General features: G+C 37.0%; 1 protein-coding gene across 6 annotated transcripts in view; it reads right to left on the reverse strand.

Annotated features, from left to right (window-relative positions):
* Positions 1-21431, reverse strand: part of CCDC91 (coiled-coil domain containing 91) — a 92657-nt gene that overhangs the window by 56007 nt on the left and 15219 nt on the right. For all 6 annotated transcript variants that reach the window (XM_085048955.1, XM_085048958.1, XM_085048957.1 and 3 more), the window contains 5 exons: positions 17962-18004; positions 17779-17857; positions 14433-14590; positions 11014-11202; positions 9390-9494 (listed from right to left, as the gene is read on the reverse strand). In XM_085048955.1, coding sequence (XP_084905081.1) covers positions 9390-9494; positions 11014-11202; positions 14433-14590; positions 17779-17857; positions 17962-17991 — 561 coding nt within the window. In that variant the 5' untranslated portion in view covers positions 17992-18004. The remainder of the gene's footprint in view (positions 1-9389; positions 9495-11013; positions 11203-14432; positions 14591-17778; positions 17858-17961; positions 18005-21431) is intronic.

Genomic DNA, 21431 nt, shown 5'->3' on the forward strand with positions numbered 1-21431 from the left:
TCAAGATTGACACTCTCACACACCCCATTTACTTCTTGATCTTGATGATATTAACCCTTAAAACCAAAACTGAAAGAAATATTCTTTGATAAATGCATATATTTGAGGCAGGGACTGACTTTTCCATTACAGTATCTGACACTCATTCACTCTCCAGATCTTTTCCAGGTTGCCATTTCATCATTTCATCTCACTCTGTCCTTCCCTCCAGTGACATTAAAACCACGATTTTCATATTTGAATTTTTTATTTTGAACAACAGTAATTCCACACCTCCCTCTTTAATCTGTTCAATATGCTGCAGTCAAAAACAAAAAGGCAATTTCCCCCCTTCCCCCCTAAAAAGACCCTAAAACCAAACAACCCCACCAAACATCCCACAGCAGAAAAAATCTTCCCACCCCCCAGTAAGAACCCTGTTGTTGCGGAAAAAGCGAGAAGGAGAAGCAGAGGGATTCTAGTTTGGACACAATGGGTTTTTTTCCCTCCAACTCCAATTTATTTCCTCCAACTCTACAAACCAAGACCATGCAAACACCACCCCTTTCGAAGTCCCTCAGTTCCTTTCTCCAAGCCAGCTGGCAAGGAGGCAGAAACAAGCTCACTCTTCCTTTGTTGTATGTGAGAAATTAAAATGTAAATATATTTTAAAAGGCTGTAGCATTAGGACTGAGTTTGACAGAAAGCCTGAGCTGTGATTTAGCTTGGTTTGAAACTTCTTGGTATTTTACACTACGTCAGACCTCCCACAAATTGGCTTACCCAGATGAGAAAAATCATGATTAAGACACGTTCTGGTTCTGAGCAGCTCCCCTCTTCAGAGGGGCACAAACACTGCTTACAGTAAGGCTCTTGGCTAAAAGTGTTTTCAGAAAGGGAAAGTAAATCCTGCTGGAATATAGCCTTCTCAACTGGATATATGCAGATTTATTAAGCATATGTAAAGGTATTTAAAGGACTGGAGGCCACATTTAAAAATGTAAAGTAGTGCAGCACCAGTTAAAAATACAAAATATGATAAAAATTAACTAAATTCTTATTCTTCCTTGAAAAATACTACTAGCTTTCTGATGTGCAATGCAATATTCATCAGCTAAAGCAGTGATTGGTATAGGGTAAGATAATTGGTGGTGACAGAATGGGACTGTGTTGAAAGTTGATAAAATACTGTCACAGGAATTGCAACACGCCTCAAAGAGCTGCTATTTTCATTTTACAAATAATCATTTCTCAAAAGAATGTGAAAGTAAAGACAGACAAATCTGATCTAAGAAGGAGGGCAAGTGTCACTAGACCCCCATTCATGTGAGAACTCTCTAATGAAAATATTATGCGAAATATGAGATATCTTCAGACTATTCCTGTCGTCTTTGTTAGCTACAATATACTCTTTCTTCCTGCATGGGAGATGTCCACTGCATTTCTGGCTGAATTCCATAAAGCCCTGAAGAATTTTCCTCAACTGACAACTGTCACCACATTTACAGTAAATAACAGCATAGGTTATCTAAGATCTGCTTAATCTATCTCAAAACAACACCACTGAATGTGTTAAAGTGACACAAAGGTTGAATATAAGGGAGGTTCAGAATATTTTCCATTCTTTGTTGCTTATGAGCTCCAACTGTGTTTTCCTTCTGAGCTTCCCTGAAGTTACCAACCCTTATATCAAATTCTCTGCCTAGCAGGTCAATGGAAATTTGTTTTTCAGTGACACACTCACTTCTTACTTATCTCAAAAGTCAGACTACAAGCTCAGCCCTTTGAAAACCTAGCACAGAAACAAGGATTGCTCTCCCTACGTAAACAGGACATATATTAAGCGCAGACTTACTAGCTGGAATTATTCTTAAAGCATAAAAGAAATTATAACAACTGAAGAAATTCACAATTTCTCTCATTGCAATGCCTTAGATTATTTTTAAGCATTATTCAGACCTTCATTTTCATAATTTCATTATGGTACTTATTTCTGGAAATTAACTTGATCATCCTAACCAATTATTTGCCTGGGAATGCTTTTATTTGTAATGCATATCCAAAACCAAAACATTGTATGTTTTTATCAATACATTCAAGTAATAGGTTTATTTTTAAGGCCTTACATAGAAGTGGGAAAATCTGTTTTATCTCAATATCCTCCAGGTTTAAGAACAGATGTTCTAGTTTTCATTAGTATCAGCTTTCTTTCAGTGATAAAACTTTCGCCAAGAATAGTAAAAAAAGCTCTCAGTAGTTTAAGTACATGATTATTTTAAATGTCACATGCTGTTCTGGACCTTTTAAGCCTTTAATGAGGAAAAAAACTTATACAAGTATCAGCAGCAAAATGTTATTTATTTATTTAGGAGCAGCCAACAGTAAAGTAACTAATACTTTATCTCTGGAAGTGCTTTCTCAGTATCAGGAGTTACATAGAAGTGACTTGTTACACACCTTTGCAGCCGTTTAAAATATTTGCTCTTTGTTGACACTTTGCCTCTATATATTAACATTTTGGCAGTTTACTCAAGTAAAAAATTAAAGGCATAATTAATAAGGAAGTTTCCGAGGTAACTGAGAAGGGATGAATAAATTCAACTTTGATACGTAAATCACAAGAGTTTCTTGGCTATGTAATAACTTCCAGTGTGTGAATTAGTTAGATTAGAATACGTTTATACAAATATATTTGCTTAATATTTGGCAAATTATACATTTCAACTGTGTGTAGAAACACAAGTAAACTGTTTCAACACCAATGTGGAATGTGTATATACTATATATAAATAAAATTTAATACAGATTGAAAAAGTAAATTTAAAGATGTAGCAGGTTAATTAGGCAATAAAAGTTCTAGTAATGTGTAAGTTGCATCCTGCAGTCATTCATAGCTTATTAATGAATTATGATCCAAGCAAGAAGATTTAACAGTTAAAGGGCAATGAAGGGACAGTTCTTAAAATTTCTTCCCAAAACATCATCCTAGTATTTGCTGCACATCTTATTCCTCTCAAGTGTATAAACAGGAAATACAAAAATTCTGTTAAAAGCATTGACTAATTTTCACTAACATTGGCTAAGATTTACTGTTTTGGTGTCGAGTAATGCTCAAGTACTCACAATAATTACCCAGTCTCAGATGCTTTACACTGAACACAAACAGGACTGGAGTGGACCCACAGACATGGAGGTGCTTTGGCACCATTCCCCAAATTTTTTAAAGAGGTTCATGCCAAGTAACAGCCAAGCGTCCTGCAAGCATTGCAACATTTCCCTTTGACTGATAAATCATCTTGTGTGGTTCACAGCTCATTAATAAACTATGAATGCCCGCAAGCTGCTGAAAATTTGATTGCTCATTAACCTGCTACACCTTTAAATTGAATTTTTCAGGCTGTATTCAATTCTATGTGCAGAACAGATAACTGGCCTTAAGTATTGTATTGTCTTAGAAATCCAGGAATCGAAGTTCCTTTTGACACAGCTTTCTTTTTGCACATTTCCATCATCCCCTCAAAAATCCAACAGGACACTACTCCTGCAAAAGCTGGAAAAACCTCAATGTGAAAATCTTGATGAGACAAGCTGGGTGGTAAAGAAGTCCAACTGATCAGCGCTAAATATATCTGGGCATTTCACAACCTTCTTAAGTAGAATTTCCATATTAATCAGGAAAAACCCAAAAATATTAATCCCTCTGAATGCACTCGCTGTGAATGTGCAAATGAAGATTGAAATGAAGATTGAAGAAGGCAAGTCAGGCAACTTAAAGTTGTTAAATAACAGCACAACAGCATAAGAGAGGTATATCTGAACACAGTATATTTTTAAAACAGAGCGCTTGGCCTTACACCCACTTTTCTAATTAATGACTCTGAAACAGGACAACAAAACAATTAATAAAAGAAGAATTGAAGTTTAAAAGGAAAGCATAAGGCAAAAGAGCAGAATCATTTCATAACAGAAATAAAAAGTTACTTTTCCTCACGGATGGAAAAATAATTTAGAGGAAAGAAAATATCAAGACTGGGGGGGGAAAAACAGGCCAAAGTATAACAGCTCTGAAATCACTAATAAATAAAGACTTTGAATAAAAATGACTGTCTGAAAGAAGAGTACAGAAAGTAACATTTTAAAAAAATTAAAGGTGAATAAATAAACGTGAGGTATCTGGCACCCACTTGAAAAAGAGGTGGGCAAGGGATTGTTGCCATATCCATAAATACCTTTAGCAGTTCAGCAAAAAGATGCACTGCTATCTGTTAAAGTGTCTTTTCTGAAATGCCCCCTTTTTCCATGCTCCATAATTTTAAACCCTGCTGTGACCCGTGAAATTTCCTGGAATCTCATCTATAAATTTGTTTGCAGGTACAGTACATAAACTTTTTTTTCACACCTATTTTTTTTGTTATTAACATTCTGTCTCCTCTATGTCTGCACCTAAAACCAACCTAAATATTTTCTTAGAAGACGGTGTTTAACAGGATGTAAGTCATATATTAGTTTTGTAAGAAAACATACATTTTCTAGTACTCCAGCCATAAAAACCACCTACCTCCAAGACCTGTTTCCAGCAGAACACCTTTTCCAGAACCATAAATGCACCCTTCTGGAAGGAAAGATGAGGAAGGCGATGACAGGGGAGGAGTTGGAATGTGTGGAGCTCTGTTTTGGGGCAGGAGATCAGGGAAGGACTTGGGGGTCAGGATTAGCAGGCAAAGTGGGAATTCCTGTGCCAGATGGTGTCCAGTGGGATGAGGCAGGTGAGACTTTCTCCAGACAGCAGGAGGGAGCCTCAGTTCACAGGGCCCCATGGGATTCCTCACAAGGAATGCTGCCAAGCCCAGAATTTGCCGGTGGGACAAGGCAGAGATCCAGGGGATAACTGCAGCACAGGGATAACAACCCCCGTGACACAGGCAGATGAGGAACAATCCATGAGCTCCTCCGGTGGACTTGAGCCTTAAAAACATGGAAGGACTGCCTGGGGATGTGGAGATCTGCCCTGACTGCAGGGAGCATGAGATGGTGAGTTCAGGAGAGGGCCAGAAAGAAGGGTCACACCATTGGACTTCAGGGAAAAAGGCTTTGGCCCCTTTGGGATCTGCCTGGGACATGGGACACAACCCTAGAAAGAAGGTTCCAAAAGACCTGGTTCCTACTCGAGGGTTATCTCCTCCAAACTCAAGAATGGTCCGTAGGAAATCAAGCAAATGGATAAACATCACTAAACTCTTACATAAAAAAGGAAGTGGAAGCACTATCTTCAAAAACAAGGAGACAGACACAACCAAAGATGCATCCTACTTTACATTAATTTGTGTGGCACATGGGTCTAACATATGAAAACCTCCAAAACAACAGGCAATATTAATCAGAATAAAAATAAAGTCATCCCTCAGAATCAAGAGGGAAGAAACCAGCCCAAATCTCAGGCTTAACTTTTCCTATCTTTACATAACTGCATTTAAAGCCTTTTCCTCATAATTTGAAGCTGTACAATTTAAATGTGACATTTGTGCAGGTACTAAAATGAAAAATTCCCAAAACATCAACAGTTACAGAAATAAACAAATGACACAACATCCAACACCAGCAATGATTCCATTTAGGTTATTGTTACCTCTAACCCCAGCTAGGTGTTACTGCATGACCTAGTGAACTTCCTTTAGATCATCCTGTACTGTTCTGTCAATGTTTTCTTCAGGATGATCTTCCTCTCCTACCTTTCTGAAACACCACTCACACAAGGAGCCTATCTGACCCTCTCTTGTACACACAAAAACGTTCTTTAAAGTGAAGTTAAATTCATTTTCAATCATGATTCTTTGCAATAACAGTTTTACTATTAAATAAAATAAGCATCTTAAAGTCTCCTTTACAATGGAAATTTTAAAGATGTTCCCTAAAAAAATGGTGGAACAGAAACAAAGGTTTCCAAAAGAAACAGACTCATTTTAGTGTTTTCAAAATAACTGTAGATGTGTTAAGTTGGAAGAACAGACGTCAGTTGTCAAAAGATAAAAAAGAAGGGGTTTGTTTCAAAAAGAAGGGTCACACTGCATGAACTGTATTGTTCTTTAAAAAGCAGCCTGCTTAACTTCCAGAAAGAGATGATGATGGGAAAAAATCTGTTTAACCGCAACTAGAATTTTCCAGTGGCAATGCAGCATTTCTTCAAATGTGACTGGGTGGTAAATCAAAGAAATAGCAGGCAAAACTATGATCCAGTTCTTAGTGAACCATCAAAACCAGTTGCATGTAGATAGATCAAACATCAGGAGCTTTATCAGCTAAACAATCTGTCCGAAGAAATAAGGTCCTGCTCAGAGCAGTCGAAATGAAGCAAATTTTCCTTTCTCAAATTAAGTGTTCCCTCACTGATTTGCAAATGAGGGAACATCACCTACTGAACAGGAATGTTCATTTTTTCTGTTAATGGTTCACTGAGCTAAAAATTGGGAGTTTGATAGTTTTAAAATGCAGCCTTTGCTCATTTCGACAACATGTTGTAATGCGGCTACAACAAAATTTTAGATTTCCAGGATTAAAATGACCACAAAATCTACATGATCTTCAAAACCTTGTATGATCTACTAGCCCTAAATGACTTTAAAATATACAGAAACTCTTACCTAAGGGAGAGCTGAAGTGTTAAAAGTTGAGATGAATATATATACTGTGATCAGAAAAGGGAAAAATATAAGACTGACATACCAACAAAGACAATGTAAAAATCAGACATACATTTGCACCTGTTTCTCTCCTGTCGAAAATAAGCATGGAATTATAAGGCTAAGTTTGCAACTTTATGGTTGCAACACTGCACACAAGCCAAAACCCCTAAAATTACACTGCCCACAGCAATTTTAACTCTGCTCCAATTTGCAAGTAAAGCAGTTAGAAATGCACTAGGTTACTCTGCCTCTTAAACATTGCAAACACTGAAGCAGGAATGTGGGAATCACAACTCTAATTTTATTAGCTTACATGAATTCAAGATCTTAAAGAGACCATTGCATTAAATATCCAAACAACTCTATAATACTAGTTAATAGTAATTTGTTTATTCTGTTTATGAACCCACTGCTGCCCCTTTACTGTCTCTGGTTGTTGCAGTTACATATGGAAACAATGTTAAGAATGCGAAAATACTACATGGTCCGCTCAATCTTGATTTTTTTAAAGCTAATTTTATTTGGATGAAGTACAGAACTTTTTACCTTTTGGTTTTACACAAGACTAAATGTGGCAACACTCTATTATTGTCATCCATTAGTTAAATGTTAACATTACACCAAAGATTCAGAATTCTGCCTCCCATGCTTAGGAACACTGATTATCACCAACCTTCACTTCTTCAATTTTCAGAACAACCAAGTTCAGTTTAAGGCTTTTTTCACACCTATGATGAAGAAAGTTTGTGACTTGTCCAGAAAACCTGCTTCACTAGCATGGTAACCCAATTCAGAGAAAACATCTTTATGTTCTTACCTTGCCTTTCAAAATATTTTTCCTTTTTTATCAAAAAACCTAAAGCATATTTTATTGATGCCATTTTGTGAGAACAAAACTGTGATAACGTAACTGTCATCTTTGACTGAGGCAAAAACCAATAGGAAAATATGTAAAAAAACATAGATTACTGACTTAGTTGACAAAGATTAATGAAATCTTCTCTCAGAACTAAGAACAATAACTTGTCCTAAAAAGAAAAAGGTTTTATCTAAATATCACCTTGCTAAAAAGCTGATTAATTGCTTGGGTCTGTTCCATCCAGAACAGCTTTTGAGAATTCCCTGTCACAAGTGCCAGAAGCGAGCTAATTAGGAAATATAAAGGTGCATGAAACAATGCCTGTTCACGTAAAAGGCAGTTTGAACCATCTCCTGAGACATTTGTTTTCTGCCTTTTACTCAAATATTAACACAGCAATTCCATTTAAAAGGAATTAAGTCAATGCACACCTCCAGCTTTGGACGCCACAATTGGTTCCGCTGGAAACCTCATCCTGAGAGCTCCCAAAGCTGTGCCACACTCACCACTGCAGCCTGCCTCAAAGCTCTGCAGCTCCACAGCACTAATATCCAGCTGCTCGTGCTGGAAAAGGCACAGCCAGTGGGACACACATCTGTCCCTGCAGGCTGCCAGGGCTGCTCAGTGCGTGGCCACAGGTGGTGACACTCGTGTTGCAGGAGCCAGAGGAGAAAGACAAAAGAAGCTACGAGCTGTAGTAGCAGACGGCATCCAAAATTCAAGGCTCATGAAGCCAATTTGAACAGGCAGCTCTTAGAAGCATGACTGACTCTGCTTCTCTGGTTTGATTCTGGCTGTATCCAGGAGACAATGAGAGCACAGGAGCATTTCTACAGAGTAAGTTAAAGTCCATGACCCTTTTATTGCATTTTTGAAAACTGCAGTACCTGACTGAAAGAGTGATGATACAGACTGACACTTGCAAACCTCAGTAACATTTCCACTATTCAAATTCTTCTGCTTGAAGAGAACTGTGAAAGTATTAACAACATAAAATCCACCCATTCTATTGTTTAGGATGACCAGTAACATTAACCACTATGGTACTTCATAAATCAGAAGGGTTTAAGTTAAACTTCCTTTTAAATCATAGTTAAGCAAACATTTCTTTCATTGAATACGATGTTGCACACGAAAAAGGAACAAACAGTATTAGATAATTACATTACTGTAAATTCTAGAATGTACTGCTGTCAGGAATTCAAAACAAATTATCGCCCTTACGTACAAATGGGAAACAATGCAATAGCTATTAAAGAGCATTCACAGCAGCAAAAAAATTAAGTGATGCTGAATTACAGACACCAACTTCTGAAATATTGAAATATAGTTTGCTATGCTCTAACACTGGAAGATGACTGAAAACTTCAATGAAAAATCTGGCCTGGATGTGAAACTTAACATGTGTATTTAAGGAATGATGTTAACTTTTACAATGGAAACAATTCTAATTCCACCGTCTATCATCTAATTCCACTTTACAGATTTTTATTATGCAACATGAACTATTCCATATTGAAGTTAGTCAAGACAGCACAAATAATTGGCCATAGCCACTCTAGAACATGTTAAGTTGTGCTGTTAAACACAACTACTGTGCAAAGTGGTTTTCTTTTCATCTGTTTTATGAAATAGAGCCTGACAAGGAAGAGTGACCCGAGTTACAAAATTGTAGTTAGGCAAGTGGGATATTAAACTTATATTCCTGCTAATGTCAAAAATCAGCCTCTTATCTAAAAAGCTTAGAAATTCTTTAAATTCAAAAGGCTTTGGAACAGGCCCAGAGGTACTTCAAGGAATATTTGTTGGACAGAAATGGACTCTATACAAAACCCTCCTGAAAAACAAAGATACTACATGCAAGAAATTACCTGGAGTGTCTTGTAATGATCTTGATGTGGAAGCACTTTTTCTTTTTTTTCCTTCAAGAAATCCATTTCTAGAATACTATGTTTTTCCAGCAAATATTCCAATTCCTATAAAGTTAGTAAAATAAAATACATGAAATGACAAACATTTGTGAATTGTGAAAACTCAGATTCCATCAACCAAACTAATTTATCTTCTGAACACTATGACAGTTTGCTATCTTAATAATCACAAGATAACTGCAATCTTAATTATCAGAGATAAAGGATTGTGCAAGAAAACTCTGACTGCAGTCTTTAAACAGAGACAGTATTTTCAAGTGTGAGGTATTTAAAACCCAAGGCATGTCCCATGCATAAGGAATGACCTATGTGAAGTGGCCAAGGTGCCCTTAATAACATTCTCTAACTTCTCCTGAACCCTGAAGGGTTCAGGAAGCTGGAAGTGTTGCTACAGGTCCCTTCCAACTGGAACCCTATTCTATTCCATTCCAATTATTTCCATATTTCTAATATCTTGCTCTGCCTTTCTGCACTTGAAAAGCAGCATATTAAATGTACTGTTAGCAAATGTTTTCACTGGAAAGGCAGAAATCCAGTGACATATATCCATGTATACAATGATCTCTAGCTACAGCTCCAAAATTAATAAAATCTTTAAATATTCTGGGATCTTGCAGCCAGACACTCCAGTAGCCTGTCCAACCTCAATCAACAGAGAGGAAGAGTAACACCATTGACAATAAACTTCAAAATTATTTGCTGTACAGAGAGAGCTAAAGGTTTTTATTTTTTCTCATGCAGCCATCGCTGTTATACATAAGCTGTTGGCACCCTTTCAGCTGCTCAAGAACAACTATTTCTCCAAGCCATGCAGGAAGCCAGTATAGAAACAAATGACCTGCCAGGTCAGTGCACAGCTATTCAAACAAAAGCACGGCTGGGAGGGTCATGAGGAGGACAGCAGGAGCAGGTCTGCTCAGTTCAACCCTGCTTTTGGACAAAACAGCAAAAACAGTTTGAGAGATTCCACTGTCAGACTGTGGAACACCAATCCAGAGCCTCTCTCTCCACCTATCTCCTCTTCCAGCCTGTATTCCTCCTTCCCTTCCAACCTTTCTTTTATACACTCAATTCCTAGCAAAACCAGCCCACTGCAGAGCTCCTCATCCTTGGCTCGAGTTCTTCACCCTCATTCTTCTTTCCAACAAGGTGTCTGCTCCTTCCCCAGCACAGCTTGAGGGCTACCAAGAAACAGCGTTAAGAATAACAGAAGGGAAACTCTCCCATGCCTCAGTGACCTTTTCCTAACTCAGATGTGGAACTACAGGCACAGCCCTGCTTGGTGCTTTTATTGCATTCAGGTCACAAGGAACATGAAGAATTTAGCTACCCCCCCCCAGAAAAATCAAAACAAAGCCACATGGCTCATGCTGAGAAACCTTGTCTTTTTTTTTTTTTTTTTTTTTGGTTTTTTTTGGGGGGGGGCAGTGGTCAGTTTCTCTGGAATTTGGCTAATTTCTAGGAAAATATTAATTTCACATGAATTTCAAACCTCTGCCAGCTCCACCTATATTTAAATCCCATATAAATGCCAAATGTTTTCCTTCAAAGAAACTATTCCTACCTTTTGGATTTTTAATTTTTCTTCTTCAGCAGTGCAGAGCTTGGTTTGGAGGTTTGCAACAGCTTGCTGAAGGCAGCTCTTGGGTTCATTTGTCCTCTTTGTCTCAGAATCTATCAAAGCAGTGGTTGATGTAATTGAAGTCCTGTCTTCAATTATATTTGAAGAGGCAACTGGAGTATCTGCTTGAGTCTAATTCACAGGAGAAAAGTGGAAGTGAATCATCTCTCTTAATGCACCAAGGAAACAAACTCTCCTTGGATTAGTCATTCCACATTTTCACCCAGAGCACACTGCAAACAGTGGTCATGGAAAGGGAATACAAAGGGTTTGTTCCAAAAATAAATATCTCATCTTGAGGCTGGACTAACAGAATAAAAGTAATTCAGACATCTCTATGACATTGAGTTATTGCTATTTCAGTAAACTGTAGAAGTGCAGAAAAGATGTGAAACACTGACAATAAGGCACACACTTTCAGAAAAGAACAAAAATAGATAAGGTGATTTTTAAAACATTTTGTAGTATAATTAACAAAATCCAAAGCTTTATTTCTCCCCTATTAAAAAAAATAAATGAGGGGGGAAAAAAAACTTGTTCACTTTGCAGCAACGGAACTTCAAAGGAAAAGGTTGTTAAATTAATTTAAGTGCCACTTTTTCAACAATTTGCAAGCCAGCCACACTTGAGATTTGGGTGGTGAAAGGAACATCTCAATGTCTTTATTAATGATCTGACCTCATCCACCCTCCTAGCACCTTTGATTCCAAACATACGCTCAGATAATGCATTGACCTTTCAATAAACAAGAATCTCTCAAAGGATTCAAATAAAGCAACTAACAAAACCAGCTGAGGTCTTGACTGTGTGTGAGTATAGAAGATACAGGAGACAAAACAGGAAAGAAAACTGCAGTTTGTGCTCTGAATGCTCCTGTGAGAAGCACAGAGAAGCCATATGTGCCAATTCCATTTCTGAGCACTGCTCAAGATTAGAGTCTGGTGCCACCAAAAACTGAGTATGGAACATGTAACAGAGAAGGGTTTTTTGCATGAAACCTCAGGGGGATCTGGAGATAGAATTATAAAAGAATACAGTTCTTCTAACATTGCCCTCTATTAGGTGTAAGAATATTTTACTTTAAAGTCCACCATTTTCCTTTAGCTTAATCCTAAGTGTGAAGTCATCTCCATTTCAAAATACTGTTAAAGGGCCTGCTCTCAGCTCCCTTCAGCAAAACGTGCTGCTAGTTTTTTAATTTGTACTATTGCCTGCATTACAGAGAGTTTAAGGAATGATGGTGGTCTGTCAGTAGCTGAACAGAGCAAGATGAGAAAAACTGAAACATGGACTACAACTAGAATTTGCACACACACTTGGTCTGAAGTAACAAAGTGTTTCTTTCTTATTTTTCTGTAAGATTACCGAATGAAATGACTTTATAGTTTTAAAAAATACCCCTAAGCCTTCGTGTTCTGGAATAACCCAAGTGTTCTTTCCAGAGAACACAAAAGCTAAAATTGCTGGCCTAGCTCAAACAAGAAAGGTTGAAGGTTATTCACTGTTAGCCAAAATTTAAAAAGGCAGGATCTGTGGTGGCTGAAGAAAATCACTTTTTGATCATCCTGCCAATAACAGAAATTTTCTTATCAAAACTTTGTCAGAAAGCCAGATGAAGAACCTTCAACACAGAAAATTACCCTGGCTGGCATCAGCCAAAAAAAAAAAACAAACACTCCTCTCTCTTGAGAAAAAAACCCACAACCTTTGGATTTCTAAATTTCTTTGCTATCATTGACATCTGGGCACATCTCTTCTTCACGTTTTTGTAGGTTTTCCCCAAAATATTAGTTTAGGAACAAACACAAAATGGTAACTAATTAATTCTTTAATTCACAATTGGTGCCACAGGTCTTTCTGGAAGTGTGAACATAAAAATGCTCCTCAAAAGAAAAAAAAATAGGAGTCAGTTAAAGCAAAGCCAGTATTTTGTGCAAGTTGTTTATACAGTTCTAAAGAAATGCTTTTAAAATGGTCAGTGAATGGAAATTTGACTTAATTATGAAATTCAGCTTTCATCAGGAGTAGCCTTAAGACTTAATGAATTGAAGAATAAGAAATCAAGGAAGTGCTGAAAACAGGAGGTTTGACAATTAGCCCAAAACATGCATTGGTTCACAATGAGGCAAGAGCATTCTCTAATTCGAGTGCACACTACCCCACATCCTGAAACAAGGAAGTTTACAGTGAATTAACATGTTCAAGTGGGGGTCACTGCAATCAATGGCAATAAAAAACTTGGAAGGATAAATTTATTTAAGTCTCATCTGCAGAAACTCTTGTGATTCTGATAGAATTCTTGTGATAACCTCCAGGCAGAAAGGCTTTTCCCTTCCTTGCTTACCTAGTTATGTAGTTAAAAACTAAACATTTTCACATCCCACAAAGAAACAAAGATCAATTCTCAGCAGCACTTCAGCCACAAGGAGTGTGGCTAGCACAGGTCTTTCCCATGAGAATTCCTTTTGTGTTTTATAAATAAAGATAAAGTTTGGATGTTATTAAAAACAGTGTCTCAAGACTTGGACGGTGCAGGCCTGGCGAATCAGGCCTAGGGGGAGGTTTCTGACTGACCAATCTGGGTGACCTTTGAAAACTCTATCTATATGATGAAATCAAAATAATAAAGGTCTTTCCTTCTTGCCACTGAGAACTGGATTCTTCTCTCTGCTAGTGGCTCAACAGCGACAAAGGAGAGACTGAGATCACACAACTAGGATTGTGTCAGATCACAAAAACCCAAAGAAATCAAGTTTAAAAGTAATGGTGAAAAAATAAAGCAAAATAACTTGTAACCCCCTTAAAATTAATTTGATTATAATTAAGTAAAGAGTAAATGTTAATCCTCTAATCCTAGAATGGGTTGAGTTGGAAGGGACCTTGAAGATCATCTCATTCCAATGCCCTGGCATGGGCAGGGCCACATTTCATTAATCAGGCTGCTCAGTCCCATCCTTGAAAATCCTAAAAATCTAGGCCCAAAACGACTTGAGAAAACATCCAAATATGACATATAAGTACAGCTGTAACCTTTACAGCTTTAACAGTAACCAATTCTTTTGAGAGAACCTTTCTGCTGCTGCCTCCTAAATGCATGTCCAGTACCATTAACATGCCTTTAACTTTTAATAACTCTAATACACGTCTCTCTCTTGCAGTCCATACCAAAGTAGTATGGTTTCTATCAGTTACAGGTTTCATAAACAACTTAAAAATCATTTAACTTCAATGTCTGCATCATTGAAATGCAAGGACCTTTTGCCCTTAAAAAGCGTTTCAACCTGAATGTGCACAGAAAAGACACAACACTGATATTTAATACATTGAATTCCCATACTGAAGCTCAAACATTGTGGGTTTACCGGGTCTTCAAGAACAGCTGGATTTATCACACTCTGGCCTGTTTGAAGAGCTTTTGCCACGTCATCATTTGATAAAAGGAAGGAGTCAGAAGGAACCAGGCAGGAAGAAGGCACAGAGTGCTCCAGAAGAACATCAGGAGATCTATGGACTTCAGGCACTAGAAACGCAAAACACACACAATATGAAGAACCACTCAAAAGTTAGTTCTCTTTCTGGAGTCTATCCTAGTAAAACCCATCTCAAGTCTAGTCATACCAATGCAAGGTTGTGTACCTCTTACAATCTAATTGCACTGAAGAATAATTCCACTCAAAGTGCCAATGTTTTTGAGCAGTATCAACTTAAGGACGCTCAAAATCGTAGTCACAAGAAATTTAGACTTGTAATTCACACAGAGATTTTACAAGACAACTGCTCTCAAAAGGATCAGTTTTAACTCTGTCTCTTCTGATTCACACAGCCTTTCAGCTTCAGCATGATCTTTAATCAGTTTCAGTCAACTGGAAAACTGTAATTTCCTAGGTTTTATACAACTTAAAGTTAAAAAGATCCACAACTATTTTAGAAGACACTTACAAACAGCTTGCCAAGACACCTGATAAAGCAGTTTTATATTTTGTAAGAGAGAAAAAAGACAACAAAGTAAATTACTCTCTAGCTAATAAAACTTAAATGGAATTAATACAAGACTGAGAGCTCTTCCATAGCAAATTCCACCTATGCCATAAAAATCCTGAACAGTGGATCAGCATTACCAACCAGGCACAACAGAAAATCATGCCTTCACAAAAGACATAAACTAAACAAACTAAATAGAAAGAAAGAAAAATAGAAAGTTTTGCATACATTTTTAATTTAACAGCATGTCCTGCTAACTTTGACACAGCAACTGAGACAGGGCACATATGCAGACACGCTGGGATTAAAGCTTTGGGTATTCACATATTTTGGGGTATCCAATACTAGAAATAAAACTCCATTTTTCAGGTAGCAGAATTTTACGTGGAATCTTCTACAATCAAGTGGAGCTTTCAGTAATTCTAGTTATAGTAATGTTTAGCATCTTGAATGTTTAGCATCTTAAAAACAAACCCAGAAACAAAATCCTCACTTCTTAAGCTGTCAAAATGAAGCCTAGGAAATGAGGAGCAACAACTGGTGAGTACTTCTGAACATTGTGGTTTAAAACTTTCAGCTAAACACATGACCTTGCAGAAGACAAGAAATGGTGGCAACTCTCCAAGGTATCACTGAAACATCTTTTTTACAAAATCTTCTTTTCGCTTTTCAGCAATGTTAAGGATTCATAAATTAGACATTCCTAGAATTACACGTGCGATGTCTGTAATTCAAGCGCTCTTAATTCATTCCTCTTGTGTATATACTGGTGAAATTGCTTTTTAGTTCAGCTCAAAATTCGCTTATAAAGAGAACCCCTAAATCATTCCTGCTTGCCATGCCTTAGTTACCATAAGCTTCAGTTTCACATCCCCTGAAACAAAAATTTGCCTCTGATAGAACTACCTGACTTGACTCCAACAGGCTAAGTCTGTTAGTCCTGACGAATTTCCAAATAAATTTATTGCTCATTGATCAGAGCTGCAACAATATAAAGGAAAGAAGCATGCACTCAGTTACAGGTATATCAAAAGTCATGTGCCCAAGAAGGCTGAAATAAGATGCAGATGTAAGTTATTGCCAGAACTGTACTTAAAAAATATCTAATAATTTCTGGAGCCCTGACTTCCCAATATTAAGAATATTCTATCACAGGTTTGTGTGTAAGAACTGTCAGAACCATCAGTTTGCTAACAGAAGCAGAGATCAGTGACCGCCTGCAATCTTGCTGATGCAAGGAAAATTCTATGTCTTTATGCTGGTAATGAAGCTCAAACAATTATTAAAATCCCCAGGGGATCAGAAATTCTGAAAACAAAACCTCTGTCTTGATATTACAATTCAGTGACCCTTTCAGCAAGCCTTACAGAGCTATTTCTAGGGTAAAAGAAGAGCATCTTATATAGAGATAGCTTTGGGCCAACAATTTAGTTATTTCTGTTACTAAATAAGTCAATTTACAAGTCAATGCCTAAAAAGCACTTCACCAATACCATTAAAATCTTGCCTATTGCAATAAACTAATTTATTCACAGCACCATTTGCATGAAAAAGTCACATAAAGATTTTACAGCAATAAAATAATCAGAACACAGGAGTTTTCTTTTAATTTTGAAATACTTAAAATACTTTGGTATAACCTACCCTAGGACTTCTGTGTCACTTGAAATAATACAAAAAACTTCTGTGTGATGTACAAATAATTTCAATTCTACACACCTTACAGGATTTTAATTGACTTTCAGTGACAGACAGACACTGCACAGCTATATTGGATTAAATTTATTGAACACATTAAGACATGCTACTGAATTGAAGCAGTAATTCTGAATATCAGTGAAAATTACAAGATGGATAATAAAGTTATTTGGAAAAATATCATTTGCTTAGTATTTGTTTAATGCTGCTTCAATGGCAAACAAAGCTAATTACTCTGTAACAGATGAAAGCCAGAAATAAATTAATAAAAACATTTGAAGAAAATTATTTATGGAGAACTTGTGTTGAGCAAAATCCCTGCCTTACTTTTCATGATTTATTCTGCGTAACAATACAATGTGAGTTGTTGGTTATTTTTTTCCCCCCAGTGCTGCTAAAGTGATGCTTCTTTTTATGAAGAGAGTGAAATCTAGACCACAACAAAATCAGTAACATCTCCATAATCTTTTAGTTCTATTGATGTTACACATTTATTAATAAAGTTTAATTAATGTCTTAAAATCCAGACAGGCACCAGGCAGTTGTATAAGTTAATAAAATAGCTCCGTAATGTTTCTGCTTCTGCTTGAGATAAAGGATATTTAATATATTTTTCAACTTTACAAACTGCTTAAGTAAAAAGGATCATTCTCAGCCCTCCCCTTTTCTCCAAAGGAAGTAAAAGAATTCATCACAATACTGGTTTTAACTTTTTGTGTTTTCCCACAATTTGCGACAGATCTTCCATACTCAAAAGTAAAGAATATCCTTGGAATGAAGAAGCTCTGTTGCTTTTCAACTGTATAAACTGAATTTCTTTTTCATTCCTCAAAAAGTTGAACTTCGAGAAGTGCAGCTTCCCAAAATAATTGCTCAGGAACATTCTTATGCTCAAGTTTTGACTGCTGGCTATTCTCTTATTGTGTGTTATTTTATTGTATACACCCTTCTAAACGCTACTTTTTACAGTGAATACATAAGGCCAGCAATAGAATACTAAGATTTTTTTTACAGGGATTTTGTCAATACCTGTAGGAAATGCCGCCCAAGCGATAGCAGGAGATGTAGTCTGTTTTTCACCATTTCCAAACTCATAACTCTCTGCTGCCTGGAAACAAGAAGAAATTGTTAAGTATTTTAAAAATGCTACAAATGTCCATAAAACAGTTGAAAAGAATTACATTTCAAAGTAAAGCAATCCAAACAATATACCTCAAATCCTCCAAAGTCATCATCATCCATCTTTCAGCAGGAACTAGAAAACAAAAGAAATCTTGATTTTAAAACATTTTCATAACCTCATCCCCCGCTCACTCAGAAATGAGCATTCATTCTTTCCCTCCAGTCTCATCTCCTCAAGTCTCCATCCTTTCTAAGTCCTACAACAGATCAAGGGGCCTAAATAAGAACTTTTTCACACAGAGGATGGAAGGGCAAGAACCTCAAGATCTCGCTTCAGAAGCACTTTCTTATTGATCAAGTTAAACATGAAAAAACTGGGTATTTTACAAGAGAATTGGAATAACTTCTAGGGAAACATAAGCACTGCCCATCAACATCATCCAACAGCTTTGGAAAGCAAAAATGCAGGAAAAGTTGTCTCATAGAGGAAAATAGAAAGATGCTACCCTTAAAGTTTTATCTAAAGGTCTCAAGTACAGCAGCCAGGTCCCCAGTACCTCAACAAATGGTACTAAAATCAGCAAATAATCTATTCTGGATATATATTTTAAAAATAAACAAAGAAATAAATACATCCAGGAAAGAGGATTTCTGACCACCAGATTTCAAAATGAAGGGTTATCTTCACTCATAAGGAAAACAATCTATCTTAATGCAGTAATGATCCACCATGGACTTTGTATAGTTTTGTGTTTATGGCTTAAAATCTAAAAAATATTTTCCATTGTTAAGTTGCTTTTCCAAATCAGCACTGTGATTAAATCCAAAAAGATTTCCTGCTTTTCCCATCTCTTCTTAGCTGTCTGGCAACATCAGAACAAACTGCAGCTTGGAAAAAGACTGTGGTGAATTTCTGGAAATTTTTCTGCTACCACAGAGGTCCGTCCCTAGGTTTCATGGAGGAGCTGATTAAGATTTTACAAACTGATCAGCATTTTTGACTTGTAGCCCTGAATTCTGTGGCATTTTGATATATTTATAGTTAAATTGCAGTTCCTTTTTAAAAAACGCAGGCTAAGTTACTCAGCTAATGAAAGTAACTCAAGATATACAAAGCTGTTGAAAGAAAGGTATTACGTATTTAACTATATATATGTATATGATTCTGGTATGTAAATGAAGGATGATTCAAAAAACCTTTATGGTCTTTACAGAATGTAAAAATGTTTATAAAGCTAATTCACTTCAGCTAAAACAGTCTATAGGCTGGATAAACTTTTATTACTGCAAAAAAAAAATTAATGGAAAGGGACTGTTTCGAAGAGAGTAAGTTTAGATGGGATATTGGGAATTGTTCCCTGTAAAGGTGCTGAGCCTCTGGCACAGGTTGCCCAGAGAAGCTGTGGCTGCCCCTGGATCCCTGGCAGTGTCCAAGGCCAGGCTGGATGTGGCTCTGGGGTAGTGGAAGGTGTCCCTGCCTGTGGGACTGGGTGATCTTTAAGGTCCCTTGCCATCCAAACCATTCTGTGATTCTACGACAAATCATCCCTATCACAGTATAAGCAGAAATATTTGTTTAAATTAAATTATTGTTCAATATTCACATGGGGTGTAAGAACTAAGTATCATTTTTGGGACTACGAGGGGTTTTGCTGGCTTTGTGTTGGTTGGGCTCTGTGCTGGTTCATTTTCCAAGAGAGAAAGCAGGCAGTTGGGTATTTTTCCCATCAGTGTTAAGGTTAATTGGTCAAACATTCATGCACTCTATTAACATTCAGAGCTTTAATCAGCAGCTCAAGAACACAGCACGTGTGAGCTCAAACGGTGGATGGAGGTTGTATGGGCAGCACAGACTGCTGATGCAGAGAGCACAAACTGAGAATGTCACTGTATTCATGCCACATTCCGTGAAAAACAACCCAAACCAGACTGGTGATTGACACAATCCCTGCAAAACACAGTGCTCAGGCAGCAGGCAGAGCAGCCAGCTGGAGAAAGTGAGCCTTTAGAAAGGTATTTTATCTCTACACTCTGGATCACATCAATAGGTCCTACAGGCTCTACACAAAGTTCCTTCCAAGCAGATTTTCTCCACAAAGGGCAAGAGACATTATTCCCATCATCTCAGAACTGGTTATGTCTCAGCCAGAGAAAGTACATTCAGCAGTATATTTTAAAAACATGAACTGGAACAAGTTCAGAGGAGTTCAACAGGAATTAAAGCAATTTTGGAAAGGCATGCTAAAATGGAGACACTCTGAAAAAAAAATTAAAAGGCAAACAAGAATAGAAAATATGAAAAATCATGTTCTAAGAAGTGATTAACTACTTTGATTTCTCTTCGAATACAACACTGACCTGAGGCAGTAAAGACAGAAGGCCCTGTAAGGAAAACATGTGAGGATTTCCATTTCTCCTACAAGAACATTTATAAGAAACTATGCATAAATAAAACAGAAGTTTTGATAGAGAAAAAGAATGTAGGGCAAAAGAAAAACCGGAGAACAACCTGTTATTGAATCCATCATCCTTTTATTGCATTTCATATACAGTTTTTTAAGTCTGGTAACAATCTCTGGTCTATTTTAACCTAAGATTACCTTCACTCCAAAATTTTTAAACACAGACATTTTGTGGCTGTAACAGTGTGATTAATTCATGAATTTTTCCACGTATCACTGAAATGGAATAAAAGATAAACAGACTCCAAGCAAGTCTCTATAGCACCAATGGTGTTTTCAGACCTAGCTGTTAATCCTCTAATTTCTATTCTTCAGAGACCCCAAAGGAATTCCAGGCTAAGCCATTCTCCCCCAGCTAGGTTTGTTTGCTTTTTGGGTGTGTATAATATATATTCATACACCTCCATGCACCTCTGTTTCAAAATGAAATCCTGATTTGTTTCCACTCTTTGTTTGCCATGGACAAATATAAATCTTGAAACACTAGAAACTGGCAAACTCAGCATGCATCACAAATATGCAGGCACCAGATTAGGATGGAAAGGATGGAATAAATCCTGAGGGATGCTGATGTAAGGCCCTTGAAAAACTCAGAGGCTGAGGTTCTCTCCAAAGACTGTTAGTGCAGGGGTTCTTATTATGGGGATGTCTTTCCCAAAATATGGTATCTTCTTGCATAAGTACAGAGCCTGGTGCAGGGAAAAGGGATAAGGGCCATACCAATGTTAAAATAACTGTTTAGAAAAAGAAAATTAATCAAGAATATTCTTAGGAGGCTTTCACGGTCCTCAAGGTACATGTGCATTTAGCTCTTAAGAAATGTATTAATAATTCATTATAAATTTAACTCACAACAGTGCTGAAAATATGACCAAATTTCTCAACTCTACCCCTTAATCTCACGATGGAAATGCATTTCTGGTACAAATGAATAGCAGAACTAGCCTAACACCTCACCTTAGAACTGCAACAATTTTGGGGGCAAGTTATTTTAATCAACCATCTAGTGCAAAACGGGGAATCAGATTTTTCTTTCCTCACATTTGGAACATTATTGGTTGGAACATTATTTGTGGCACCGGAATAGGAAAGAATACA

This window comes from Lichenostomus cassidix, chromosome 1Aa, assembly GCF_008360975.1.
Source record: "Lichenostomus cassidix isolate B80296 chromosome 1Aa, HeHo_3.0, whole genome shotgun sequence".
Taxonomy (NCBI): Eukaryota; Metazoa; Chordata; class Aves; order Passeriformes; family Meliphagidae; genus Lichenostomus; species Lichenostomus cassidix.